This window comes from Pseudoliparis swirei, chromosome 20, assembly GCF_029220125.1.
Source record: "Pseudoliparis swirei isolate HS2019 ecotype Mariana Trench chromosome 20, NWPU_hadal_v1, whole genome shotgun sequence".
NCBI classification, from domain to species: Eukaryota; Metazoa; Chordata; class Actinopteri; order Perciformes; family Liparidae; genus Pseudoliparis; species Pseudoliparis swirei.
The window spans coordinates 399,062-415,926 of NC_079407.1; the positions used below are offsets into that span (position 1 = coordinate 399,062).

Sequence of the window (16,865 nt, forward strand, 5' to 3'; positions counted from 1 at the left end):
TGCCCATCCAGAGTTAGGTAGTCCACGTTCTGCCCATCCAGGGTTAGGTAGTCCACGTTCGGTCCCATCCAGGGTTAGGTAGTCCACGTTCTGCCCATCCAGGGTTAGGTAGTCCACGTTCGGTCCCATCCAGGGTTAGGTAGTCCACGTTCTGCCCATCCAGGGTTAGGGTTAGGTAGTCTTATTCTGTACCGTCCAATTTAGGTAGTCCACGTTCTGCCCATCCAGGGTTAGGTAGTCCACGTTCTGCCCATCCAGAGTTATGGTTAGGTAGTCTTATTCTGTACCGTCCAGGGTTAGGGGGTCCGATAGTCCATATTCTTTCCCAGGGTTAGGGGATTAGGTAGTCCACGTTCGGTCCCATCCAGGGTTAGGTAGTCTTATTCTGTACCGTCCAGGGTTAGTTAGTCCACGTTCTGCCCATCCAGAGTTATAGTTAGGTAGTCCACGTTCGGTCCCATCCAGGGTTAGGTAGTCCACGTTCGGTCCCATCCAGGGTTAGGTAGTCCACGTTCGGTCCATCCAGGGTTAGGTAGTCCACGTTCGGTCCCATCCAGGATTAGGTAGTCCACGTCCGGTCCCATCCAGGGTTAGGTAGTCCACATTCGGTCCCATCCAGGGTTAGGTAGTCCACGTTCGGTCCCTTCCAGGATTAGGTAGTCCACGTTCGGTCCCTTCCAGGATTAGGTAGTCCACGTTCGGTCCCATCCAGGGTTAGGTAGTCCACGTTCGGTCCCATCCAGGGTTAGGTAGTCCACGTTTGGTCCCATCCAGGATTAGGTAGTCCACGTCCGGTCCCATCCAGGATTAGGTAGTCCACGTTCGGTCCCTTCCAGGATTAGGTAGTCCACGTTCGGTCCCATCCAGGATTAGGTAGTCCACGTTCGGTCCCTTCCAGGATTAGGTAGTCCACGTTCGGTCCCATCCAGGATTAGGTAGTCCACGTTCGGTCCCATCCAGGGTTAGGTAGTCCACGTTCGGTCCATCCAGGGTTAGGTAGTCCACGTTCGGTCCCATCCAGGATTAGGTAGTCCACGTCCGGTCCCATCCAGGGTTAGGTAGTCCACGTTCGGTCCCATCCAGGGTTAGGTAGTCCACGTTCGGTCCCATCCAGGGTTAGGTAGTCCACGTTCGGTCCCATCCAGGGTTAGGTAGTCCACGTTCGGTCCCATCCAGGATTAGGTAGTCCACGTCCGGTCCCATCCAGGGTTAGGTAGTCCACGTTCGGTCCCATCCAGGGTTAGGTAGACCACGTTTGGTCCCGTCCAGGATTAGGTAGTCCACGTCCGGTCCCATCCAGGATTAGGTAGTCCACGTTTGGTCCATCCAGGGTTAGGTAGTCCACGTTCGGTCCCATCCAGGATTAGGTAGTCCACGTCCGGTCCCATCCAGGGTTAGGTAGTCTTATTCTGTACCGTCCAGGGTTAGTTAGTCCACGTTCTGCCCATCCAGAGTTATAGTTAGGTAGTCCACGTCCGGTCCCATCCAGGGTTAGGTAGTCCACGTTCGGTCCATCCAAGGTTAGGTAGTCCACGTTCGGTCCATCCAGGGTTAGGTAGTCCACGTTCGGTCCCATTGAAGGAAGTTCATTGAATGTTTCTCTCTGCATGCTGTTCTGCTTGATCATTATAATATTTAATGCATAATTATTTCCTGATCATGATGATATGATGTGAAGAAAAGTAAATCTATATATTCTCTAACAAAGCTGAAGCCTAACCTGTTCTTGGTTTCGGTCTCAGGTGTGATAAATGTGGAGAGGGCTTCACGGGTACCTGGGCTCTGAAGACCCACATGCTGGTTCACGGCGTGGAGAAGCCGTTCATGTGCGACCTCTGTGGGAAGACGTTTTTCTACAACTGCCAGTTGCAGAAGCACCAGCAGCTGGTCCACGACAACAAGGACCGGCAGAAGGCCGGCGGGGTGGCGGGCAGACGGCGGCCGACCGTAGCCAAACCCTACGGCTGTAAGACCTGCCTGAAGAGCTTCAGCAGCAACACCACGCTAAGGACGCACGAGAAGAGCCACGCCGAGAACAAGGACTTTACCTGTGACACTTGCGGGAAGTCCTTCCACCTGCGCCACCTGCACCTTTACCACATGAGGCAGCACAGCGGCGACCGGCCGTACGTCTGCAGCATCTGCCAGAAAGGCTTCCTGCTGATGTCGCAGCTGAAGCAGCACGAGCTCCTGCACACCGGAGTCAAGCCTCACAAGTGTGAAGAGTGCGGCAGAGAGTTCAGAACGCCGCAGAACTACCACCGCCACTTGCTGGTCCACACCGGCGAGAAACCCTATGAGTGCGTGGTGTGCAGCAGGAAGTTCAGGCAGTCCAACCAGCTCAAGTCTCACATGCAGATCCACACCGGGGTGAAGCTGTACACCTGTGAGCGCTGCGGTCAGGGCTTCTCTGACTCGAGGCAGCTGAAGAAACACCGATGTGGAGACGAGTTCCAGAGCTGCGAGTCGAGCAGCAAACGCAGGAAGCAGAAGAGCAGCTTCCCCTGGACCAAGAGCTTCACACAGCTAGCCTAGCATAGAGACTGGAAACAGCTAGCCTAGCCTAGCATAGAGACGGGAAACAGCTAGCCTAGCATAGAGACTGGAAACAGCAATCCTAGGCTAGCATAGAGACTAAACAGCTAGCCTAGCTGAGCATAGAAACTAAATACAGCTATCCTTGCTGAGCATAGAGACAAACACAGCTAGCCTAGCTGAGCATGGAGCTAACCACAGCTAGCCTAGCTGAGCATGGAGCTAAACACAGCTAGCCTAGGTCTGTCCAAACCTCTCTCTCAAACAAACCGAATTATTTCTTGTCAATAACAGCGTATCAATATTGACAGACCGACATAAGATTATTATCCATCCAATAATATACACGTCAAAACTGAATAATCCCAGAATGTTGTACAATGGCTTTCAAACATTTCTCTATTTTTATATTTTTTTAAACAACATTTGTGAAAAACATGATAAATACAGTTCATAGTTTCTTATGAGTTGTATAGTGGACGGGCAATGTCTTGTTTTGTGTTCTGTTCACTCAGTTTTCAGTTGAATTAAAGGGCCGGTTCACTTGTCTGTTTCTGCCTCGTCAATTATTATTCTGTATCATGGAGGTCTGGATCGTAACTATACATACACTCTACTGTTCATCTAGTCACATGACATCTATTGTTCATCTGGTCACATGACATCTATTGTTCATCTAGTCACATGACATCTATTGTTCATCTGGTCACATGACATCTATTGTTCATCTAGTCACATGACATCTATTGTTCATCTGGTCACATGACATCTATTGTTCATCTGGTCACATGACATCTATTGTTCATCTGGTCTCATGACATCTATTGTTCATCTGGTCTCATGACATCTATTGTTCATCTAGTCACATGACATCTATTGTTCATCTAGTCACATGACATCTATTGTTCATCTAGTCACATGACATCTATTGTTCATCTAGTCACATGACATCTATTGTTCATCTGGTCACATGACATCTATTGTTCATCTAGTCACATGACATCTATTGTTCATCTAGTCACATGACCTCTATTGTTCATCTGGTCACATGACATCTATTGTTCATCTGGTCACATGACATCTATTGTTCATCTAGTCACATGACATCTATTGTTCATCTAGTCTCATAACATCTATTGTTCATCTGATCACATGACATCTATTGTTCATCTGGTCACATGACATATATTGTTCATCTAGTCACATGACATCTATTGTTCATCTGGTCACATGACATCTATTGTTCATCTGGTCACATGACATCTATTGTTCATCTGGTCACATGACATCTATTGTTCATCTGGTCACATGACATCTATTGTTCATCTAGTCACATGACATCTATTGTTCATCTAGTCACATGACATCTATTGTTCATCTGGTCACATGACATCTATTGTTCATCTGGTCACATGACATCTATTGTTCATCTGGTCACATGACATCTATTGTTCATCTGGTCACATGACATCTATTGTTCACCTGGTCTCATGACATCTATTGTTCATCTGGTCACATGACATCTATTGTTCATCTAGTCACATGACATCTATTGTTCATCTGGTCACATGACATCTATTGTTCATCTAGTCACATGACATATATTGTTCATCTGGTCACATGACATCTATTGTTCATCTAGTCACATGACATCTATTGATCATCTGGTCACATGACATCTATTGTTCATCTGGTCACATGACATCTATTGTTCATCTAGTCACATGACATCTATTGTTCATCTAGTCACATGACATCTATTGTTCATCTGGTCACATGACATCTATTGTTCATCTAGTCACATGACATCTATTGTTCATCTGGTCACATGACATCTATTGTTCATCTGGTCTCATGACATCTATTGTTCATCTGGTCACATGACATCTATTGTTCATCTGGTCACATGACATCTATTGTTCATCTGGTCTCATGACATCTATTGTTCATCTGGTCACATGACATCTATTGTTCATCTAGTCACATGACATCTATTGTTCATCTGGTCACATGACATCTATTGTTCATCTGGTCACATGACATCTATTGTTCATCTAGTCACATGACATCTATTGTTCATCTGGTCACATGACATCTATTGTTCATCTGGTCACATGACATCTATTGTTCATCTGGTCACATGACATCTATTGTTCATCTAGTCACATGACATCTATTGTTCATCTGGTCACATGACATCTATTGTTCATCTGGCTCCATTAGAGAGGGAGATTTCTTTTCAAAATATATTTATAATTAGTATCCATTAAAAAAAAAGTAAATTGTTATTTAATAAATATTGAATCAATCAATTAAATATAAATGTAAGTTTGTAAAGTGAATTGTATATGTTCTATTCTAAACCACACACTGATGGCCCAGTGCTGGACATCACTGGTTGAGAGCGAGTGGATTAGATTATGAGGGAAAGCCCAACCTGAATGGTCCGTAAAGTGACATCGTTAATGTGAACTGTCGTAAAGTTGAAAGAAGCTGTACTTTACGGTTTTCCGGGAAGCAGCCCTTTCTGCTCGAAGCCAGCACACAGACTGTGCGCATGCGCTCTGTGCCAAAAGACGCGGCTCTTCGGTGTCTTCACGTCGGTTCCCGGTAGTTCCGGTTACCGCTAACCCTAACTCGAGTTAGCTGGATCCTTCCCGTGCGAACAGTTAGCGCTAACGCGTTAGCATCAACTTGAGTGTTACAGGTGAGCTAAAGGGAGTGACCGCGTCACAGTCCTGAGAACTACGTATGACCGTTCACCGGAACCGGTCTCTGTGTACCTGTCTCTGTGTCTCTGTGTACCTGTCTCTGTGTCTCTGTGTACATGTCTCTGTGTCTTTGTGTCTCTGTACATGTCTCTGTGTACCTGTCTCTGTGTACCTGTCTCTGTGTACATGTCTCTGTGTACCTGTCTCTGTGTACATGTCTCTGTGTACATGTCTCTGTGTACATGTCTCTGTGTCTCTGTGTACATGTCTCTGTGTCTTTGTGTCTCTGTACATGTCTCTGTGTACATGTCTCTGTGTACCTGTCTCTGTGTACATGTCTCTGTGTATCTGTCTCTGTGTCTCTGTGTACATGTCTCTGTGTACATGTCTCTGTCTCTGTGTACATGTCTCTGTGTCTCAGTGTATCTGTGTACCTGTCTCTGTGTACTGTGTGTGGTGTGTCTTGGTCTTCTCACCTGTACTGTCTCAGTCTCCTGACTCCTCCCCCTGAGGATGAGGGAGGTGAAGGTGTCCGACGGAAGGAGAGAAGGAGTTCTGTCTCTGGACGACTGTCGATGTCCCGTGTGTCTGGAGATGTTCCTGGAGCCGGTGACCCTGCCCTGCACACACACCTTCTGCAAGGTGAGACACACACACACACACACACACACCTTCTGCTAGGTAACACACACACACACACACACCTTCTGCAAGGTGACACACACACACCTTCTGCAAGGTGAGACACACACACACCTTCTGCAAGGTGACACACACACACCTTCTGCTAGGTAACACACACACACACCTTCTGCTAGGTAACACACACACACACCTTCTGCTAGGTGACACACACACACACACACACCTTCTGCAAGGTGACACACACACACACCTTCTGCTAGGTAACACACACACACACACCTTCTGCTAGGTAACACACACACACACACACCTTCTGCAAGGTGACACACACACACACCTTCTGCAAGGTGACACACACACACACACACCTTCTGCAAGGTGACACACACACACACACATCTTCTGCTAGGTAACACACACACACACACACACCTTCTGCTAGGTAACACACACACACACACCTTCTGCAAGGTGACACACACACACACACACACACATCTTCTGCTAGGTAACACACACACACACCTTCTGCTAGGTAACACACACACACACACACACCTTCTGCAAGGTGACACACACACACACACACACACATCTTCTGCTAGGTAACACACACACACACACACACCTTCTGCTAGGTAACACACACACACACACCTTCTGCAAGGTGACACACACACACACACACCTTCTGCAAGGTGACACACACCTTCTGCAAGGTGAGACACACACACACCTTCTGCAAGGTGACACACACACACACACACCTTCTGCAAGGTGACACGCACACACACCTTCTGCTAGGTAACACACACACACACACCTTCTGCTAGGTGACACACACACACACACACACACCTTCTGCAAGGTGACACACACACACCTTCTGCTAGGTAACACACACACACACACCTTCTGCTAGGTAACACACACACACACACCTTCTGCTAGGTAACACACACACACACACACCTTCTGCAAGGTGACACACACACCTTCTGCAAGGTGACACACACACACACACACCTTCTGCAAGGTGACACACACACACACACCTTCTGCTAGGTAACACACACACACACACCTTCTGCTAGGTAACACACACACACATACCTTCTGCAAGGTGACACACACACACACACACACACACCTTCTGCAAGGTGACACACACACCTTCTGCAAGGTGACACACACACACACCTTCTGCTAGGTAACACACACACACACACACCTTCTGCTAGGTAACACACACACACACACACACACCTTCTGCAAGGTGACACACACACACACACCTTCTGCTAGGTAACACACACACACACCTTCTGCTAGGTAACACACACACACACCTTCTGCTAGGTAACACACACACACATACCTTCTGCAAGGTGACACACACACACACACACACACACCTTCTGCAAGGTGACACACACACCTTCTGCAAGGTGACACACACACACACCTTCTGCTAGGTAACACACACACACCTTCTGCTAGGTAACACACACACACATACACACCTTCTGCTAGGTAACACACACACACACCTTCTGCTAGGTAACACACACACACCTTCTGCTAGGTAACACACACACACACACACACCTTCTGCTAGGTAACACACACACACACCTGGTCTTCATCGAGGTCTTCGTCCTCCAGGCCTGCTTCCTGGAGTCCGTGGACAAAGCCACGCTGTGCTGCCCGCTGTGCAGGAGGAGGGTTTCTACGTGGGCTCGCCTGAACAGCAGGAACCGGACTCTGGTGGACCAGCAGCTGTGGGACCAGATCCAGACCCGCTTCCCTCTGCAGTGTCAGCGCCGCCTCACCGGGGAGGACGAGCCCGGAGGTACCGCACGCAGACATCCCATAATACTGTCTGACTGTACGGATCCTGAGTGTGTGTGTGTGTGTGTGTGTGTGTGTGTGTGTGTGTGTGTGTGTGTGTGTGTGTGTGTGTGTGTGTGTGTGTGTGTGTGTGTGTGTGTGTGTGTGTGTGTGTGTGTGTGTGTGTGTGTGTGTGTGCTCTCCGAGAGTGAGTCCGCCTGGAGAGCTGAAGCAGGAATACGAGGCCCAGGTCTCCAAGGTGAGTCCATTCTGGGTTCGGGTCCGTCTGGGTTTGGGTCCCTCCTGCTCGTAACATGTCATTTGTTGTGGTCAGCTGACGGAGGAGAAGCGAGTCCTGGACCAGGAGGAGAGCCGGGCCAGTGACGACTACATCCACAGACTGCTGGCTGAGGAGGAGGAGCTGCAGCGGGAGGAGACGAGGAGGCGCCAAGACGATGAGAGACTGGCCCGACAGCTCAGCAGCCAGCTGGTTAGTCCTGGATCCTGGTGGGGCTGAAGTCCAGGTCCCTCTTGAGGTCCTGGATCCTGGTGGAGACCAGATAGAGCGTTTTCATTCATAGTTTGTTCCTCCTCCAGAACCCGGTCCCGGTCTCTCAGGGTCCTGCTGCCGTCATTCCAGCCATGAAAAAGAAGAAAGGGGTCAGCGGAGGACAGATGGAGAAGTAGGTCCACTTGTTGTTTCAGGGACCACTGGTGGGATGGACGAGGCTGCACCAAGACCAGTACGGGGAGCAGGTTCCATAGAGACCAGTACGGGGAGCAGGTTCCATAGAGACCAGTACGGGGAGCAGGTTCCATAGAGACCAGTACGGGGAGCAGGTTCCATAGAGACCAGTACGGGGAGCAGGTTCCATGGAGACCAGTACGGGGAGCAGGTTCCATAGAGACCAGTACGGGGAGCAGGTTCCATAGAGACCAGTACGGGGAGCAGGTTCCATAGAGACCAGTACGGGGAGCAGGTTCCATAGAGACCAGTACAGGGAGCAGGTTCCATAGAGACCAGTACGGGGAGCAGGTTCCATAGAGACCAGTACAGGGAGCAGGTTCCATAGAGACCAGTACGGGGAGCAGGTTCCATAGAGACCAGTACAGGGAGCAGGTTCCATAGAGACCAGTACGGGGAGCAGGTTCCATAGAGACCAGTACAGGGAGCAGGTTCCATAGAGACCAGTACGGGGAGCAGGTTCCATAGAGACCAGTACGGGGAGCAGGTTCCATGGAGACCAGTACGGGGAGCAGGTTCCATGGAGACCAGTACGGGGAGCAGGTTCCATAGAGACCAGTACGGGGAGCAGGTTCCATGGAGACCAGTACGGGGAGCAGGTTCCATAGAGACCAGTACGGGGAGCAGGTTCCATGGAGACCAGTACGGGGAGCAGGTTCCATAGAGACCAGTACAGGGAGCAGGTTCCATAGAGACCAGTACAGGGAGCAGGTTCCATGGAGACCAGTACAGGGAGCAGGTTCCATGGAGACCAGTACAGGGAGCAGGTTCCATAGAGACCAGTACAGGGAGCAGGTTCCATGGAGACCAGTACAGGGAGCAGGTTCCATGGAGACCAGTACAGGGAGCAGGTTCCATGGAGACCAGTACAGGGAGCAGGTTCCATGGAGACCAGTACGGGGAGCAGGTTCCATGGAGACCAGTACAGGGAGCAGGTTCCATGGAGACCAGTACAGGGAGCAGGTTCCATAGAGACCAGTACAGGGAGCAGGTTCCATAGAGACCAGTACAGGGAGCAGGTTCCATAGAGACCAGTACAGGGAGCAGGTTCCATAGAGACCAGTACAGGGAGCAGGTTCCATAGAGACCAGTACAGGGAGCAGGTTCCATAGAGACCAGTACAGGGAGCAGGTTCCATAGAGACCAGTACAGGAGCAGGTTCCATAGAGACCAGTACGGGAGCAGGTTCCATAGAGACCAGTACGGGAGCAGGTTCCATAGAGACCAGTACAGGGAGCAGGTTCCATAGAGACCAGTACAGGAGCAGGTTCCATAGAGACCAGTACAGGAGCAGGTTCCATAGAGACCAGTACAGGAGCAGGTTCCATGGAGACCAGTACAGGGAGCAGGTTCCATGGAGACCAGTACAGGGAGCAGGTTCCATAGAGACCAGTACAGGGAGCAGGTTCCATAGAGACCAGTACAGGAGCAGGTTCCATAGAGACCAGTACAGGGAGCAGGTTCCATAGAGACCAGTACAGGGAGCAGGTTCCATAGAGACCAGTACAGGGAGCAGGTTCCATAGAGACCAGTACAGGGAGCAGGTTCCATAGAGACCAGTACAGGGAGCAGGTTCCATAGAGACCAGTACAGGGAGCAGGTTCCATGGAGACCAGTACAGGGAGCAGGTTCCATGGAGACCAGTACAGGGAGCAGGTTCCATGGAGACCAGTACGGGGAGCAGGTTCCATAGAGACCAGTACGGGGAGCAGGTTCCATAGAGACCAGTACAGGGAGCAGGTTCCATAGAGACCAGTACAGGGAGCAGGTTCCATAGAGACCAGTACAGGGAGCAGGTTCCATAGAGACCAGTACAGGGAGCAGGTTCCATAGAGACCAGTACAGGGAGCAGGTTCCATAGAGACCAGTACAGGGAGCAGGTTCCATGGAGACCAGTACAGGGAGCAGGTTCCATAGAGACCAGTACAGGGAGCAGGTTCCATAGAGACCAGTACAGGGAGCAGGTTCCATAGAGACCAGTACGGGGAGCAGGTTCCATGGAGACCAGTACAGGGAGCAGGTTCCATAGAGACCAGTACAGGGAGCAGGTTCCATAGAGACCAGTACGGGGAGCAGGTTCCATAGAGACCAGTACGGGGAGCAGGTTCCATGGAGACCAGTACAGGGAGCAGGTTCCATAGAGACCAGTACAGGGAGCAGGTTCCATGGAGACCAGTACGGGGAGCAGGTTCCATGGAGACCAGTACGGGGAGCAGGTTCCATGGAGACCAGTACGGGGAGCAGGTTCCATAGAGACCAGTACGGGGAGCAGGTTCCATAGAGACCAGTACGGGAGCAGGTTCCATAGAGACCAGTGCGGGAGCAGGTTCCATAGAGACCAGTACGGGAGCAGGTTCCATAGAGACCAGTACGGGAGCAGGTTCCATAGAGACCAGTACGGGAGCAGGTTCCATAGAGACCAGTACGGGAGCAGGTTCCATAGAGACCAGTACGGGAGCAGGTTCCATAGAGACCAGTACAGAGCAGGTTCCATAGAGACCAGTGGGGCAGGTTCCATAGAGACCAGTACGGGAGCAGGTTCCATAGAGACCAGTACGGGAGCAGGTTCCATAGAGACCAGTACAGGAGCAGGTTCCATAGAGACCAGTACAGGGCAGGTTCCATAGAGACCAGTACGGGAGCAGGTTCCATAGAGACCAGTGGAGCAGGTTCCATAGAGACCAGTGGTCTCATGAGCAGGTTCCATGGAGACCAGTGGTCTCATGTGGTCTGGTCTCATGTGGTCTCATGTGGTCTGGTCTCATGTGGTCTCATGTGGTCTCATGTGGTCTCATGTGGTCTCATGTGGTCTGGTCTCTTGTGGTCTCATGTGGTCTCATGCGGTCTGGTCTCATGTGGTCTCATGTGGTCTCATGTGTCCCATGTGGTCTCTTGTGGTCTCATGTGGTCTCTGCGTGTCCCTTGTGGTCTCATGTGGTCTCATGTGGTCTCTTGTGGTCTCATGTGGTCTCATGTGTCCCATGTGGTCTCATGTCTCTGTGTCCCTTGTGGTCTCATGTGGTCTCTCTCATGTGGTCTGTTGTGGTCTCATGTGGTCTCATGTGGTCTCATGTGGTCTCTGCGTGTCTCATGTGGTCTCTTGTGGTCTCATGTGGTCTCTTGTGGTCTCATGTGGTCTCTGCGTGTCCCTTGTGGTCTCATGTGGTCTCTGCGTGTCCCTTGTGGTCTCATGTGGTCTCTTGTGGTCTCATGTGGTCTCTGCGTGTCTCATGTGGTCTCATGTGGTCTCTTGTGGTCTCATGTGGTCTCTTGTGGTCTCATGTGGTCTCTGCGTGTCCCATGTGGTCTCATGTGGTCTCTTGTGGTCTCATGTGGTCTCATGTGGTCTCTTGTGGTCTCATGTGGTCTCATGTGGTCTCTGCGTGTCCCTTGTGGTCTCATGTGGTCTCTGCGTGTCCCTTGTGGTCTCATGTGGTCTCTTGTGGTCTCATGTGGTCTCTGCGTGTCCTTGTGGTCTCATGTGGTCTCTCGTGTCCCTTGTGGTCTCATGTGGTCTCTCGTGTCCCATGTGGTCTCATGTGGTCTCTTGTGGTCTCATGTGGTCTCTGCGTGTCCCTTGTGGTCTCATGTGGTCTCTTGTGGTCTCATGTGGTCTCTGCGTGTCCCTTGTGGTCTCATGTGGTCTCTTGTGGTCTCATGTGGTCTCATGTGGTCCCTTGTGGTCTCATGTGGTCTCTGCGTGTCCCTTGTGGTCTCATGTGGTCTCTGCGTGTCCCTTGTGGTCTCATGTGGTCTCATGTGGTCTCTTGTGGTCTCATGTGGTCTCTGCGTGTCCCTTGTGGTCTCATGTGGTCTCTGCGTGTCCCTTGTGGTCTCATGTGGTCTCTTGTGGTCTCATGTGTCCCTTGTAGTCTCTTGTGGTCTCTCGTGTCCCTTGTGGTCTCATGTGGTCTCATGTGTCTCTAGTCCCTTGTGGTCTCATGTGGTCTCTCATGTCCCTTGTGCTCTCATGTGGTCTCATGTGGTCTCATGTGGTCTCATGTGGTCTCTTGTGGTCTCATGTGGTCTCTTGTGGTCTCATGTGGTCTCATGTGGTCTCTGCGTGTCCCTTGTGGTCTCATGTGGTCTCATGTGGTCTCATGTGGTCTCATGTGTCCCTTGTGGTCTCATGTGGTCTCTCATGTCCTTGTGGTCTCATGTGGTCTCTGCGTGTCCCTTGTGGTCTCATGTGGTCTCTTGTGGTCTCATGTGGTCTCTGCGTGTCCCTTGTGGTCTCATGTGGTCTCTGCGTGTCCCTTGTGGTCTCATGTGGTCTCTGCGTGTCCCTTGTGGTCTCATGTGGTCTCTGCGTGTCCCTTGTGGTCTCATGTGGTCTCTTGTGGTCTCATGTGGTCTCTGCGTGTCCCTTGTGGTCTCATGTGGTCTCTTGTGTCCCTTGTGGTCTCATGTGGTGTCCCATGTGGTCTCATGTGGTCTCATGTGGTCTCTGCGTGTCCCTTGTGGTCTCATGTGGTGCTCATGTGTCCCTTGTGGTCTCATGTGGTCTCATGTGGTCTCTTGTGGTCTCATGTGGTCTCTGCATGTCCCTTGTGGTCTCATGTGGTCTCTGCATGTCCCTTGTGGTCTCATGTGGTCTCATGTGGTCTCTGCGTGTCCCTTGTGGTCTCATGTGGTCTCTGCGTGTCCCTTGTGGTCTCATGTGGTCTCTGCGTGTCCCTTGTGGTCTCATGTGGTCTGCGTGTCCCTTGTGGTCTCATGTGGTCTCATGTGGTCTCTGCGTGTCCCTTGTGGTCTCATGTGGTCTCTGCGTGTCCCTTGTGGTCTCATGTGGTCTCTCATGTGGTCTCATGTGGTCTCTGCGTGTCCCTTGTGGTCTCATGTGGTCTCTTGTGGTCTCATGTGGTCTCTGCGTGTCTCTTGTGGTCTCATGTGGTCTCTGCGTGTCCCTTGTGGTCTCATGTGGTCTCTGCGTGTCCCTTGTGGTCTCATGTGGTCTCTGCGTGTCCCTTGTGGTCTCATGTGGTCTCTGCGTGTCCCTTGTGGTCTCATGTGGTCTCTGCGTGTCCCTTGTGGTCTCATGTGGTCTCTTGTGGTCTCATGTGGTCTCTGCGTGTCCCTTGTGGTCTCATGTGGTCTCTGCGTGTCCCTTGTGGTCTCATGTGGTCTCTGTGTCCCTTGTGGTCTCATGTGGTCTCTTGTGGTCTCATGTGGTCTCTGCGTGTCCCTTGTGGTCTCATGTGGTCTCTGCGTGTCCCTTGTGGTCTCATGTGGTCTCTGCGTGTCCCTTGTGGTCTCATGTGGTCTCTTGTGGTCTCATGTGGTCTCTGCGTGTCCCTTGTGGTCTCATGTGGTCTCATGTGGTCTCTTGTGGTCTCATGTGGTCTCTGGTCTCATGTCCTCCCTGTGGTCTCATGTGGTCTCTGCGTGTCCCTTGTGGTCTCATGTGGTCTCTGCATGTCCCTTGTGGTCTCATGTGGTCTCTGCGTGTCCCTTGTGGTCTCATGTGGTCTCTGCGTGTCCCTTGTGGTCTCATGTGGTCTCATGTGGTCTCTTGTGGTCTCATGTGGTCTCTGCGTGTCCCTTGTGGTCTCATGTGGTCTCTTGTGGTCTCTGCGTGTCCCTTGTGGTCTCATGTGGTCTCTGCGTGTCCCTTGTGGTCTCATGTGGTCTCTGCGTGTCCCTTGTGGTCTCATGTGGTCTCTTGTGGTCTCATGTGGTCTCTGCGTGTCCCTTGTGGTCTCATGTGGTCTCTGCGTGTCCCTTGTGGTCTCATGTGGTCTCTGTCCCGTGTCCTGTGGTCTCATGTGGTCTCTGCATGTCCCTTGTGGTCTCATGTGGTCTCTGCGTGTCCCTTGTGGTCTCATGTGGTCTCATGTGGTCTGCGTGTCCCTAGTGGTCTCATGTGGTCTCATGTGGTCTCATGTGGTCTCATGTGGTCTGGTCTGTTGTGGTCTCATGTGGTCTCATGTCCCTTGTGGTCTCATGTGGTCTCTGCGTGTCCCTTGTGGTCTCATGTGGTCTCTGCGTGTCCCTTGTGGTCTCATGTGGTCTCTGCGTGTCCCTTGTGGTCTCATGTGGTCTCTGCGTGTCCCTTGTGGTCTCATGTGGTCTCTGCGTGTCCCTTGTGGTCTCATGTGGTCTCTGTGTCCCATGTGGTCTCATGTGGTCTCCCTTGTGGTCTCATGTGGTCTCATGTGGTCTCATGTGGTCTCATGTGGTCTCTGCGTGTCTCATGTGGTCTCTTGTGGTCTCATGTGGTCTCTGCGTGTCCCTTGTGGTCTCATGTGGTCTCATGTGGTCTCTGCGTGTCCCTTGTGGTCTCATGTGGTCTCTGCGTGTCCCTTGTGGTCTCATGTGGTCTCTTGTGGTCTCATGTGGTCTCTTGTGGTCTCATGTGGTCTCTGCGTGTCCCTTGTGGTCTCATGTGGTCTCTGCGTGTCCCTTGTGGTCTCATGTGGTCTCTGCGTGTCCCTTGTGGTCTCATGTGGTCTCTGCGTGTCCCTTGTGGTCTCATGTGGTCTCTGTGTCCCTTGTGGTCTCATGTGGTCTGCGTGTCCCTTGTGGTCTCATGTGGTCTCTGCGTGTCCCTTGTGGTCTCATGTGGTCTCTGCGTGTCCCTTGTGGTCTCATGTGGTCTCTTGTGGTCTCTGCGTGTCCCTTGTGGTCTCATGTGGTCTTATGTGTCCCTTGTGGTCTCATGTGGTCTCTGCGTGTCCTTGTGGTCTCATGTGGTCTCATGTGTCCCTTGTGGTCTCATGGTCTCATGGTCTCATGTGTCCCTTGTGGTCTCATGTGGTCTCTGCGTGTCCCTTGTGGTCTCATGTGGTCTCTGCATGTCCCTTGTGGTCTCATGTGGTCTCTGCGTGTCTCATGTGGTCTCATGTGGTCTCTGCGTGTCCCTTGTGGTCTCATGTGGTCTCTGCGTGTCCCTTGTGGTCTCATGTGGTCTCATGTGGTCTCTGTTCCCAGGTTCCTGAGCCCTCTTCCCTCTAGCAGCTTCCTGGCCAACAAGGTACTCCAACAGGTGTTCTTTAACCTTTTAAAGGGCCAGCTCCACATGAAGTGGTCTTTGTGGTTGATGGTGTCAATGTTATGCGAAGCTAACTGTTGCTTGAGAGAGGGGCTCCGCCCACTGCTCCTGAGGCTCCGCCCACTACTCCTGAAGCTCTGCATGGAGGTCAAAGTGATTTACCCTGAAAACATGTATGAATTTAAAACTTGTTTGACTTCCTGTGTTTCAGGAGAACATCCTCCCCCCCCCACAGACAGCCGGACCACCTCCTGCGGCGGCCTCGCCGGAGCTCCAGACTCCCAGGAGTCACATGACTGGAGAAGGGTCGGAGCCGGAGACGTCGGAGGAAGGGAAGGTCACCGAACGAGGCTGTGGCGCCTCCCCCTCTCTGGAGGTGGGGGGGCCGGCCTCGTTTGGGTTTGCTGAATTGGAGGCGGAGCTTGTGAGCAGACAGCAGCAGGAAGAGGAGGACCGGCGGCTAGCTTTACTTCTGCAGAAGGAGCTGTACCAGCAGGAGAAGCACAGAGCCACTGACCGGCGGAGAGGCTCTTCTGACCCGTATCTGCTCCGCCCACGGGAGGACAGCAGACCCCCCACCAAGAGGTCCAAGCCCTCCTCCAACAGAAGACAAGCCACTCTGCCTGAGGTCCTAGAGGCCCCTTCTGACTCATCACCTCGGACTGCAACACTTTTAGAATAAATTAAACAGACGCTTCATTTGATGTTTGGAAATGATTATGTTTCAAATGTTGTTTTTTCTCTAAAATCCTGTGAAAAATAAGTTTGTTTGAAACTTTTTGTTTTCTCAGATTAAAGTTAAATTAGATTATAATCAATACAAGTGGTCAGTGATCTGGTGATGTGGTTCCTGTAGATCGCTTTGCCCTGACTCCTTATGATCAGGCTGCTCTATAAGTCTCTGAGGTCAACTCCTTATGATCAGGCTGCTCTAGAAGTCTCTTAAGTCAACACATTATCAGGCTGCTCTAGAAGTCTCTTAAGTCAACTCCTTATGATCAGGCTGCTCTATAAGTCTCTTAGGTCAACTCCTTATGATCAGGCTGCTCTATAAGTCTCTTAAGTCAACTCCTTATGATCAGGCTGCTCTATAAGTCTTTGGCCAACTCCTTATGATCAGGCTGCTCTATAAGTCTCTTAGGTCAACTCCTTATTATCAGGCTGCTCTACAAGTCTCTTAGATCAACTCCTTATGATCAGGCTGCTCTATAAGTATCTTAAGTCAACTCCTTATGATCAGGCTGCTCTATAAGTCTCTTAGGTCAACTCCTTATGATCAGGCTGCTCTATAAGTCTCTTAAGTCAACTTATGATCAGGCTGCTCTATAAGTCTTAGGTCAACTCCTTATGATCAGGCTGCTCTATAAGTCTCTTAGGTCAACTCCTTATCAGGCTGCTCTATAAGTCT

At 51.1% G+C, this 16,865-nt stretch overlaps 2 protein-coding genes across 4 annotated transcripts in view; both read left to right on the top strand.

Annotated features, from left to right (window-relative positions):
* Positions 1–3,084, top strand: part of LOC130210583 (zinc finger protein 883-like) — a 35,531-nt gene extending 32,447 nt beyond the window's left edge. For all 3 annotated transcript variants that reach the window (XM_056441015.1, XM_056441016.1, XM_056441017.1), the window contains one exon: positions 1,743–3,084. In XM_056441015.1, coding sequence (XP_056296990.1) covers positions 1,743–2,535 — 793 coding nt within the window. In that variant the 3' untranslated portion in view covers positions 2,536–3,084. The remainder of the gene's footprint in view (positions 1–1,742) is intronic.
* Positions 3,085–5,070: 1,986 nt separating this feature from the next.
* Positions 5,071–16,271, top strand: rnf168 (ring finger protein 168). Its single transcript, XM_056441020.1, has 8 exons — positions 5,071–5,242; positions 5,737–5,888; positions 7,557–7,755; positions 7,913–7,980; positions 8,056–8,211; positions 8,319–8,404; positions 15,397–15,439; positions 15,669–16,271. Exons 2-8 carry the CDS (start codon positions 5,760–5,762, stop codon positions 16,137–16,139), a joined length of 1,152 nt encoding a protein of 383 aa, XP_056296995.1. The 5' UTR covers positions 5,071–5,242; positions 5,737–5,759; the 3' UTR covers positions 16,140–16,271.
* The last annotated feature ends 594 nt before the right edge of the window (positions 16,272–16,865 follow it).

Coding starts and splice junctions, on each gene's coding strand:
- rnf168 (XM_056441020.1), top strand. CDS start 5,760: ATGAGGGAGGTGAAGGTGTCCGACGGAAGGAGAGAAGGAGTTCTGTCT. Junction 7,756..7,912: donor GCCCGGAGGTACCGCACGCA/GACATCCCATAA, acceptor GTGTGTGTGTGT/GTGTGTGCTCTCCGAGAGTG. Junction 8,212..8,318: donor GACAGCTCAGCAGCCAGCTG/GTTAGTCCTGGA, acceptor TTCCTCCTCCAG/AACCCGGTCCCGGTCTCTCA.